This window comes from Oncorhynchus tshawytscha, linkage group LG30, assembly GCF_018296145.1.
Source record: "Oncorhynchus tshawytscha isolate Ot180627B linkage group LG30, Otsh_v2.0, whole genome shotgun sequence".
Lineage (NCBI taxonomy): Eukaryota > Metazoa > Chordata > Actinopteri > Salmoniformes > Salmonidae > Oncorhynchus > Oncorhynchus tshawytscha.
Genome location: NC_056458.1, coordinates 169,728 through 182,240, shown reverse-complemented (window position 1 = coordinate 182,240; position 12,513 = coordinate 169,728). Strand labels below are relative to the sequence as shown.

Sequence of the window (12,513 nt, the reverse complement as noted above, 5' to 3'; positions counted from 1 at the left end):
TGAACATTATAATGTGCTTTTAGTGTAAGAGCTGTCAGAAAAGACCACACGAAATTTCAGCCTGTTTTGGTGGTATGTAGTTTTGGCCTGCCTGGTGATATTACCAGATATTACTCCACCCTTGCATTTGATCGAATAATGTTCAGGAAGTAGTAATTAACTTCCCTCACTTGGTTGTCTAGCTCTTAATTGGAAGGGAAAAACTAAAAACCTCCAGACACTTGAACTTCCGTGGATTGAGTTAGACACCTCTGCAGTATAGTGTCACCTACTGTATCCTAGATAATTTAACAAGTCTTGAAGTTGCCCAGGCTAGCCAATTTATTTCGCCAATTAGCCTCACTTGGCTGGTGTGCAACCCTGGCAGATTTGGTTTGACATAGGCTAATCCCGTCTGTGGTGCTAGTTAGGGACCGTCAGTATATTGCACAATGTAAATGGGACTACTTTTATGTATTTCTACAATTTTTAGTTCGTTTGAGGCTTAAGTCATTGAATTGTGGAGCGATTGACATTTAAAAATATTGTCCTGTGTACTTTGTGTAATTTACTGATGGTCCCTAACTAGCCCCATAGGGATATCCAATGTCAAATCAAATTGACCATGGGCATTACGATTGGGTCTTGTGCAGCTGCGCTCCGAATTGATGATTACTTTGGTGCTGTGGGCAGGCGTGAAAACTGTTACGGTACATTTAATTCCGTGACATACAATATTTTGCATATCTCAATTTTGGAACTACTGACTTTATCCTATTTACACTTTGTAATGGCAGTCATTTTTTAAGCTTCAAATGACTAGTCTAATCCACAGCATGAACTTCATTGTACTGTATAGGAATGCAGCCTTGGAATATGAACTTCATATTGGAGCTGGAACTCTGTATGGGCCCAGACACCTATATCGTAATGCGGCATATCAGCAAGGAACTAGAGCCGTATATAGATTTAGCGCTGTTACCCACCCGAACTCCATGGTTTAATCAACCACCCTCATAGTATTTAATAACAGCATGGGAACAGGTTAACGTTATTTTACGTTCCAGGCATTTTTTTTCCAGTCCCAGGAAAAAAACGCAACAAAACCGTTCCAAGCTGTTCTTGACTTTATTTTGCTGGTCAGAACAGTGAAAACGGCACGAAAATAATTATGGTTCTGTTCAGAACGAACCGATTGGAAAATATACTGAATTAAAAATATAAACGCAACGTTCAACAATTTCAAATATTTTACTGAGTTAGTTCATATAAGGAAATCAGTCAGTTGAAAGAAATGAATTAGGCCCTAATCTATGGATTCCACATAACTGGGAATACAGATATGTGTCTGTTGGTCACGGATAGATCCATTTAAAAAAGGTAGGGGCGTGGATCAGAAAACCAGTTAGTATCTGGTGTGACCACTATTGGCCTCATGCAGTGGGACACATCTCCGTCGCACAGAGTTGATCAGGTCCGGATCCATGACCAGGGGCTGGCTTCCCCGACCACCGTCCACGCCAAAATACCAAACTTTTATCAACTACTACTTCCTCAGATGACGAGACTCCTAACTCGTAAAAGTGTTAATTTTTAATTGATGAGACAGCACATTAAGGTAAACCATGAATACTGCAACTAGGGAATGCATTGCGCTGTCACAATTGCCCAGAGTATAGCTATTTTTGGACATTTCAGTGGCGTTTTGCGTGACCACAGACGCCATCATATTAGATGGCCCAATCTTGGAATCCTAGTTCTAAGAATCAGTCAAATGTAATGTATTTTAGATAATTCTCATGATCAAATAAATGTATTTGTATACAAGCTGGTTTTTGACAGCAATTAAACATTTTTCGTAGGTTCTCTCATAACTTGATCTTGAGTATTATAATTCACAGCCATCTTGAAAAATAAATTCGATTAAGAGTAAACATAAAACATGGATAAATGTTACTCTGCTAATATCGTGCATTACCTGTCTCAATAGCCCAAAACTGGTAGTGTCTTATTTCCAAGAAAATATAGAAAAATACAACTTTCATAGAAAAACAGAACAGTATTATTAGTTAATTGTCCAAAAACAACTTGTAAAGATTCAACCTGCAAGCCTGAAATAAATGACCTTGTCTATCATGATAATAACCGTTCATGTTTAGGTTATATGACATACCAAACAGAACACCCTGTAGGGGAAATTTGGCACATGAGGAAAACGTGCATATGGAACAACACTGCAAAACAGTCTGGTAAAAGACAAACTTGCAACGAGATTAAACACGTGTAAGAGAGAAGTTTGGACAACGGTGATACTTCGGCTGGGTATATGAACCCATTTTACACTCAGTGATATTTTGATGAGTAAAATATAAATAACTGGGTCTGAACTGTATGAAAACAAGTGTTAAGAGAGGATGGTGAGCTTACAGACCCAATGATCTAAGGATCACAGGTAGGTGGCAGTATGCAAATGTAGTTATATTGCAATAGATAAAAGCTTATTTTTTTTCATTATGTTTAGAATCTTCCTACTTTGCTATGATATCTTTGAAAATGTGTCCTGGGTTTTGTATACTTGGGTCAGCCACTTATACTTTCTGTCCTTTCAGCAGAGTGCCCTGGACATACAGTAGTATTCTGTCATTATTCCTGGGGGGGGGGTCTCTAAAGCTGTGTTGTGATGGAGTCCTCCTGCTCAGCCCCCCCCTCAGAGGAGTCCAGCTCGTCACAAGGTCCTATCCAGCCCTCAAACATGTCCTCACTAGAGCCCAGGAGGACAGCCCGGGAGCTGGAGGCCGTGATGCTGGAAGCACAGTGCAGGGGTGGCAGGGAGTGGCCTGGCGGTGGTAAGGAGTGTCCCGCGGGTCGCAGGAGCAGACTGTCACTTCCGTTAGCCTGCTGGGGTGACCCCAATGGCAGGGCCTGGGGAGGGGCATGTGGTAGCTCGTTCAGGTTCACCCCCAGGTGGAACAGGCTGTGTGTAACCGGGGGATTGGGGGGGATCTGGATGTCCGGCCAGTTTGTGGGCTGCCGAAGCAGACCGCCTGAGATGCTGTAGGTGGGCTGGTGCATCCTGGGAGGAGGGGATCTGGGCTCTGGGACGTGTCCGTTCATGCGGGAGAAGAGCAGGCCCAGTTGTCTGATGGAGTCTCTTTTGGACTTGGAGAAGCGTTGCAGCCGGCCACTACTGCGGGTTAACGCAGCAGAGGGCGGGGGGGAGGAGGAGAACCTGAGCCCGTTGCACTTTGGTTTGTTGTCCACTGCCCCTGACATGGACTTAAAGAGGGCGGAGACGCTGAACCCAGAGTCCTTGCTCTTCCTCTCAGCGATAGACGTGCTGAAGGACACCTCCTTAGCCCCTTGGTCCCTGGACTGACCCTGGGCCTGTCCAGCCCCTTCTTCCTCGTTGGCCTCGTCCTGCTGGGTAGCCTCACTGCTGGATGAGTAGGTCCTCCGCGGAGGCTTCCTGTCCCCCAACAGGTCTAACACCTCGTAGCGGAAACTGGAGATGTCCTGCTTGAGCTCCTATGGATCAGTTAAGAGGGGGATAGAGGCAAAGGACAGATCCACAACAAGGGACAGTTAGATATTGCTCAATGACTGATATATATATATATCAGGCACATTTTGGGGATGAAAGCTTAAGTGCACAACCTCTGAGATACCTACCTTAAAATTCTCCTCTGTCAGACCCTCGTCTGTTTTAGCACTGCGGATCATGGCTGCTACATACCTCTTCACCAGGTTCCTGATCACCTCCTATACACAAAGACACACACACAACAGAGAAACAGTCACATGAGATACACCACTACAGTATGAAATGAGTGGTGAAGTCCTGGGCACATTCTAGAAACAAGCATATTTTTTCTTGGTAAGCTATTTTTGTATACTTGTACCTCCTTAAGTAGGAAATGATCTGAGATTTGGGGGAAAAGGCTCTTCCTTCCATGCATGCACACATTTGCATGTTGTGTTTAATAAGGAAAAACTGTTTAGGCATATTCATGACATTTGTATTCGCTTGAGTTGAAAATCTGGATGTACATAACTTTGCATTAATTTGCATGTTTAGGACACAATGGACCAATGGTTGAAATCGAACCAGACTTTTTCTTTTACAGAACAATAATTTGGTGTAAAAATAACAATTTAATGAATTGTGGAGGTGTTTGTAGATCGCATCTAATAGTGTGCACTGGAAGGGTAAGAGATACACTATACAAAAGTATGTGGACACCCCTTCAGATTAGTGGGTTCGGCTACTTTGGCCACACCCGTTGCTGACAAGTGTATAAAATCGAGAACACAGCCAGTGCAATCTCCGTAGACAAACAAAGGCAGTAGAATGGTCTTACGAGCTCAGTGACTTTCAACGTGGCACCGTCATAGGATGCCAGCTTTCCAACAAGTCAGTTCGTCAAATTTCTGCCCTGCTAGAGCTGCCCCGGTCAACTGTAAGTGCTGTTATTGTGAAGTGGAAACGTCTAGGAGCAACAATGGCTCAGCTGCAAAGTGGTAGGCCACACAAGCTCACAGAACGGGAACGCTGAGTGCTGAAGCACGTAAAAAATTGTATGTCCTCAGTTGCAACACTTACTGCCAATTTCCAAACTGTCTCTGGAAGCAACATCCGCACAATAACTGTTCGCCGGGAGCTTCATGAAATGGGTTTCCATGGCCGAGCAGCCACACACAAGCCTAAGATCACCATGTGCAATGCCAAGCGTCGGCCGGAGTGGTGTAAAGTTTGCCGCCATTGGACTCAGTGGAAACACATTCTCTGGAGGGATGAATCATGCTTCATCATCTGGGTTTGGCGGATGCCAGGAGAACGCTACCTGCATAGTGCATAGTGCCAACTGTAAAGTTTGGTGGAGGAGGAATAATGGTCTGGGACTATTGTTCATGGTTCGGGCTAGGCCCCTTAGTTCCAGGGAAGGGAAATCTTAACGCTACAGGATACAATTACATTGTAGACAATTCTGTGCTTCCAACTTTGTGGCAACAGATTGGGGAAGGCCCTTTCCTGTTTCAGCGTGACAAAGCCTCTGCACAAAGCGAGGTCCATACAGAAATGGTTTGTCGAGATTGGTGTGGAACAACTTGACTGGGCTGCACAGAGCCCTGACCTCAACCCCATCAAACACATTTAGGATGAATTGGAACGCCGACTGCGAGCCAGGCCTAATCGCCCAACATCGGTGCCCAACCTCACTAATACTCTTGTGGCTGAATGGAAGCTAGTCCTTGCAGCAATGTTCCAACATCTAGTGGAACGCCTTCCCAGAAGAGTGGAGGCTGTTATAGCAGCAAATGGGGGACCAACTCCACATTAATGCCCATGATTTTGGAATAAGATGTTTGACGAGCAGGTGTCCACATACTTTGGATCATGTAATGTATGTAGGCATACCACTCACCTCACCACATGCACTAAGAGTTGCCTCAGTGCATCCCTTTCTGCCCTATTCCCCAAACTCCTTCATTTGGAGCGGCAGCTGTATTCTTTGATACAGCAGTTTCATTAGACAGCGCAGGCTCCAGTCAATGCATTCGGTTTTACAAGTCAGCTGAGGTGCCCCAGCAGCACAAGGCCTTAACTGGGGGAAATGAAGGGGAGGGGGGGAGAGGAGGGCCGCCAAAAGGTTGAGCTAATTGCAATTACTATGGGTGAGCACGGACTAATAAACAAATGAACATCCCACTGGGCACACACTGGTTGAATCAACATCATCTGTCAACCTATTGTAACGTGGAATCTTCATCTTAAAGACGATGACTTAACCTGACTAACAAGTTGTTACATCAATCTTATTTCAACATGATTATCAGAACTGTGTAAAACGTTGAAATTGTGTTAAATTCCGCATAGAAACGTTCAAATCCTTTTTCATCCTATCATCATTGCCTAGTTAAATAAAGGCTAAATACATTTTTAAAAATAATTTTTTAAAACATTCAATATATATATATATATATATATTGTTGGGTGGTTGAAATTGATATTTGATTAGACATATTTTTTACTGCAATTCGATAGTAAAATGGTACGTTCGAATCGACGTCATTGTTTCAACAACATGCTGTATGTGAAAGTAAATTCAGAGTGAGGTTGGGTTTAAGTAGGCAACTTTGACATCTGATTTGCCCAAAGGACACCACAATTAGTAATTCAGCAGGGTACATAGAGGTAGATATCTGGATGGTAGACTTGTTCTCACTGATGTGCATTACCCCTCATAAACTGGCAGGAGTCACTGTTCAGGCAGGAATCGTTGGACTGTGGCTTCGTATTTTATTTCAAGATACCTCTTTATTTAGGTTGAAGGCATGCCATTGAAACAATGATGTTGATTCAAACATTCCATTTACTATCAACATTGAAACAAGATCTAATGAAATATAAAATACAACAATTTCAACCAACTACTGTATATTGAATATGGGATGAAAAAGATTTTAAACATTTCTGTGTGGAATTTTAATTGCATTTTAATTTAAACATATACTGTACATAGTTCTGTGATTATGTTGAAATTTGATTGTCACAACCTGTCAGTCATGCGATGTTATTGTGTTGAAATTTGATTGTCACAACCTGTCAGTCATGCGACGTTATTGTGTTGAAATTTGACCCTAATTTCAATGTTTAAATTAGATAAACAGTACTGGTTGATTACTTTTTTTTCAAATCCAAATGTGTTTTTTCATGTAGATTCCACATCACAATTGGTTGAGAAATGATGTTAAAACAACATTGATTCAACTAGCGTGTGCCAATTGGGACATGCCTGGGATCAAAATGAAACCTACCGCCAAGCTCACCACCACCATAACGACGACACATCCAGCAACTGAAACCTGTTCCCCACTTTGCTCAAATGTCAACAGCGTAGTAATAGATTCTAATACACAGTGTGCAGTGCAAATGTCCTTCATGCAGCTCAACAATGAGGCGTCAAGAGGGTGTGTTTGTGCGCGCACGCGTGTGTGTGTCTGTGTGTGTAGACATGCATACACTCTTGTCCATAGTTTTTATGATAGCAGCTCTTTTTTACCTGATAATGCTGGTTCTGAATCAGGTTGTCAGCATGCCGCTCCTAGAACAAAATGAAAAAGCAGAAGAATGGAACTACTTTTGTTTGTGCGCTGCATTTATATTAGCTGCACAAATGTATTGGTTTCACTCTTGTGGTGTCTCTGCTGATGCCTGTTACATTTGTACATTTGTTACATTTGTACTGTGAGAGAGACACATGTTCTAAACAGTGGTTGAAGAGGAATTTATTAAGGTCCAGAAGTATTTGGACAGTAACCTTTAGTTTTTCTTTTGGATCTGTCCTCCAGTACTTTGGATTTGAAATGATACAATAACTCTGGGGTTGAAGTGTAGACTGTTAGCTTTAATTTGAGGATATTTTCATCCATAATGGGTGAACCGTTTAGACATTGCTGCACTTTTTGTATATAGTCCCGCTCATTTTAGGCAACCAAAAGTATTTGGACAAATTCACTTATGTGTATTAAAGTAGTCAAACGTGTAGTATTTGGTCCCATATTCCTGGTGCGCAATGACTACATCAAGTTTGTGATTCTATGAACTTGTTGGATGCATTGTCTGCTTGTTTTGGTCGTGTTTGAGATTATTTTGTGGCCAATTGAAGTGAATGATAATGTATTGTGTCATTCTGCAGTCACTTTTATTGTAAATAAGAATAGAATATGTCTCTAAACACTTCTACAGTAATGTGGATGCTACCATGATCACAGATAGTCATGAATGAATCTTGAATAATGATGAGTGAGAAAGTTGGAGGCAAAAATATCGCACCCATGTAACAATCATTTCAGACTTTGTTCCACTATATTTTCTCCTCTTCAAACCAAACTTCTGATTCAAAAGTGTCCTTTATTATCCAACGTTATATCCCAAAACATGTGTCTGTTGTGTTTGGTGAGTGGGTGAAGGTAACGCGAAAAGCCTCTGTGTAAAGCAGGAGTGTGGAGTAGAACGAACAGTAGAACGGTAGAACAGGCGATTGCAGCTGGTAGAGCAGAGAAGTTTAGCTGACTGGGAGACATCCAGTGAATTTGGAGCCTGAGGAAGGGTTGCTTGGCAACATGTGCCTGCCCACTGCAGCTGGACAACCAGGATGTACAGCCCCTGGTCAGTAACTTCACAGCTGGGGGAAAGTGATAGCCCTAACACTATTCTCAAGCTCTCCATAACATTTACAGGGCAAGGATCCCATAAAACGTATACGGTTGTGTTATTATATAGAAATAGAGGAGCAAGGCGATGATTGTAGTAAAGCAATCTCATGTCTTTCACTGATCTGACACCTCAAAAAGGAAACTGCCAGGTGAGAATTTAGTGAGTGTGTGTACACTGTATACTATATTGACTGTACAGGTTTGTAAATGTTGTACCGTGAACTCCTTTAGGTTCTCGTGTTTCCTCGGGTTGTCAGGACTGGGATGGTCCCGTCCACACAGGCGGTTGTGCGTCCACACACACAGGTACCATACTGACTTGGGGCTGGGGACGATGTTGAAGGGCGGAGGGAGAGTTCCTCCCTCGTCAAAATAACTCATCCACAGCTTGGTGCGGGCAAACTTCCATTCAATGTCCGCATGATCCTGTGCAAGGGTATTTAGATATTAAAGGAGGGCTGCACCATCAGAATTAAACCTCTCTTACATCCTATGCGATCACATTTACTGTCACTGAGTGTGATGAAAAACCCACTTAATAGCAGGGCTAAAATAACATTTGATCTGCTTGAAATAAATTGTTTCCTTAACATGTAGTTACATTCTGTCTTCCCTTTCCCTAGATGTGCCTTAGGCAATGCGCTGTTCTCTGATGGGAGGGATGGGGTTTGGTTGGTGGATTGTAGGATCTATGTATGTGTGTGTGGTGTGTGTGTGTGTGTGTGTTTTGTCCCTGGGAGCTGTGCATTTTCACACAGCTCCCAGGGAGAGTGATACATGGGCGGGAGGCCCTCTACCATCGGCTTAAATAAGCTCTCGCAGAAAGGTTAGTTGGAGGAAAATAAACAGATATAAATACATCTCTGTGTGATGCCTGCAGCCCCATAACTACAAACTCTCAGAGATGTGTGACCTGCCTTTCATGATCTACAATACATTTTATCGAATGACTCATTCTGGTTCTTATTTCTGCTGAGATTGAGAGACTCTTTGCATAACTTCTTGAGATTAACTGCAAGCGCCGCTTGATCATTAAGCACCAGCAAGAGCTCCACGAAAAGATGGAAGGGCCATGTGACTTCCCCTGATAAAGGAGCTAGCAGACAGCTGAGAGAGAGCTGGACAGAGAGAAACGACGCCACGTGACTCACAGCGATGAGCTGATAGGAGTTGTTCATCATGGCGATGAGCATGTTGAGCAGCACCACCAGGGAGATAACGTTGTAGGTACCGAACATGGTGGCTCCCACAAACTCTGTGAACTCATGGCGTGCCTTCACGTTGGTCACGTACAGGTTGAGCAGGCCGAATATCGACCAGAACAGGGACTGTAACGTCTCAAACAGCCTGGGAAAGAACAAGATAAACCGATGTATTTATTTTTTTAAAGCCAAACAGCAGAAGCCTTTGAATCCTAAAACAGATGTTTTGCATTACAGTTACTCAATGTAATATTAAAACCTAGAAAACAGATGGAGGCAAGCGATGCAAACTACTCAATCTCCAAAATGACTCAGGGGCTGGAGGAAGCAGGTGAGATTTAGTACACAGCAGTATCTTTTATTCATTACGGGACAGGGAGAGGATTATATGCATACTGCTGGTCTCTGTGTGAAACCTCAGGGATGAAAAAACATGAAAAAGAGCTTTTCAATTACAATAGGCATTGGAGTATCAGACCCTGTGTGGAACCTGACACCTATTCCAAACCTGCCACCCTCTTCCCGAACAATTCGTATCTCCTCATGTTCCGTCTCTGCTCCCCTCCCAATATCTTTCAAGCTGCTTCCTTTACCCTGCCCTCTACCTCTTCACTCCCCTCCTTGTCTCAGAAAGTGCTCGTCTCATTCATTTCTCCATGTGCTCTTCTTTCTCTGTCTATCCAAACCCCTCCTTTTGTCATGACACACACTTTCTAGGACAAGGGCCCTCAGACGACTCACGTAGAGAAGGCGTTGTTCTGCTTCTCACAGCGGATGCCCTTGCAGTTGTTGGGCTCGTCCGAGGCCTTGGTCTCGTAGTAGAAGTACAGCTGGTTGAGCCCGTTGGCGAAGGCCAGCAGCACCAGGCAGTAGATGAAGAGGAACTTGAGGATGTCCAGCAACATGCGTCCCAGAGAGATCTGCAGAGGCCCCAGGTGGGAGTTGGCTGTGAACAGGGAGATGAGGCGGAGGGAGCTGAAGATGTTGGCGATAGCAAACAGGCCCTCGGCGATCAGCGTCGGGTGCCACATCTCCCACTCCTCCCGCGGCCGAGAGCTGTTGTACTGTTGTTGAAATGGAGAGAGGCTGTTAGCTACCTGCCAGAAGGCCACGGTTATCATATTGCAACGTGTAAAGCGGGCAAAAAAGAAACAGACAGGGATTCCGTAGCCCTCATCTTGAAAAGATAAACGTGTGACTTACCTTGAAGTAAGCAACTATTTTGAGTGAGATGGTGGCCAAGTAGAGAGAGTTCATGGCAAAGTCCATCAGGTTCCACCAGTCATGGACGTACTCAGTGAAGCCGCCGTCCCACATCTCCTTTATCTCAGCCCAGATGAAGCCTGAAGGGCAGACAGGTGTCAAGTCAGTAAGACACATGGCACTGCACACTACGATTAATGTCACCTGCCATGATGTTTTTTTTTCCTATCAGCACAACCAGTCCAAATCAGAAACAGATTAATGGCAGCAAATGCAGGATCCTATTTCTCAATATCACACCCAGTTACCAGTTAGATCCTGTTCGAGATGGATTATAATGATAAGGCCTGTGTGTGATCATGTAAAAAGGTACGACACTGACCGTTAAGGATATCTCTCGAGCCCTACTCCTCTTTACAGTGCTGGACGCTATAAAACCTCCCCCATCACTGGCTGCCACCCCACCCCCTGCTCACCCAGCACCCAGGGAAGGATCATCCACTCCACCACGGTGGGTGGCGGGCCCTGGACGTGCAGGTCTGTTCTCACGATGTGCTGGGAGGCCAGGAGGAGGAGGAAAAGAAAAGTCAGGTAGGAGGCTGTGTGGCAGATGAACTTGATGAAGGGCTTCTTGATGAAGAGGCCCAGGGCACTCCTAGGGGCCAGCAGGTAGACCAGGGAGAAGATGGGGAAGAGCAGGCCGATGGTGAAGCAGGTGACCAGCTTGACCGCCCAGTGGCGTCTGCGCCACCCGGGGAAACCGTCGTACCACAGGGTGGCCAGAAGCTGCTGACAGTTTGGCTGGGACACAAACTGGAGAGGAAGAGAGTATCAGAGATGGAGGGAAGAACATCGGTAAGGCAAATCGAAACGGCAGTATCACCCTTGGCAAGTGCTATACAGGGTGAGACTCAACCTATGCCACAACTCTCCTTCATTGGTAATAGATAACAGTTAAACGCCAGCCAACACGGGTCAAATTATTAGATCAACAAATAGAATAGAAGTGCCTGGGGTAAGAATACCACGATGGATATTGTACACATCTCAAATAGGCTTCTTCCAATGCTTTGGATATAAAGTTGATGTGTGCTACAGATCATAAAATTCCTGGCTCTTGCCAGCTTCCATGCAGTAAAACTAACTTCCCAGTGTTAGTCCCCGGTGCTATCCTCCCACTGATGACCCCTGAGGTTGGCACTGCAGCTTATATCCCCCAAAATACCCAAACAAACATCCCTGCAAGCTGCACATGGAATAAAAATGAACAATACCCAAACAAACAGCCCTGCCAGTTGCACATGGAATGCAGCCGTGTGCAGAACTACTTGCTGTAGTTCGTATTTCTGATATCTGGTATGTTATAAGCAGCATTGGCTTGCTCATTCAGTAGTACTGGAAACAGGCTTGTTTAGGATAGTTTAGGATAGTTTACTGTATCACAAATTCATCAGGACAAAATGAATCAATAACCCATCTACATTAACTAATCTATAACCCATCTACATTAACTCATCTATAAACTCATCTATAACCCATCTACATAAACCTTCTATAACCCCATCTATAAACTCATCTATGACTCATCTATAACCCATCTATAAACTCATATATAGCCCATCTATAAACTCATCCATAACCCATCTACCTTAACTCATATATAACATTGATAAACTCATTTATAAGCCATCTATATTAACTTATCTATAACCATCTATAAACTCATATGTAGCCCATCTATAAACTCATCTATAACCCATCTACATTAACTCATATAACCATCTACATTAACTCATCTAAAACCATCTATAAACTCATATATAACCCATCTATAACATCTATAAACCCATCTATAACCATCTACATTAACTAATCTATAACCATCTATAAACTCATCTATACCATCAATAAA

General features: G+C 43.6%; 1 protein-coding gene across 1 annotated transcript in view; it reads right to left on the bottom strand.

Annotated features, from left to right (window-relative positions):
• Positions 1-1,560: 1,560 nt before the first annotated feature.
• Positions 1,561-12,513, bottom strand: part of LOC112229054 (short transient receptor potential channel 5-like) — a 32,519-nt gene continuing 21,566 nt past the window's right edge. The window contains exons 5-12 of the mRNA XM_024394945.2: positions 11,078-11,414; positions 10,602-10,741; positions 10,140-10,462; positions 9,348-9,543; positions 8,413-8,622; positions 7,041-7,082; positions 3,649-3,738; positions 1,561-3,504 (exon numbers count right to left, since the gene is read on the bottom strand). Coding sequence (XP_024250713.1) covers positions 2,644-3,504; positions 3,649-3,738; positions 7,041-7,082; positions 8,413-8,622; positions 9,348-9,543; positions 10,140-10,462; positions 10,602-10,741; positions 11,078-11,414 — 2,199 coding nt within the window. The 3' untranslated portion in view covers positions 1,561-2,643. The remainder of the gene's footprint in view (positions 3,505-3,648; positions 3,739-7,040; positions 7,083-8,412; positions 8,623-9,347; positions 9,544-10,139; positions 10,463-10,601; positions 10,742-11,077; positions 11,415-12,513) is intronic.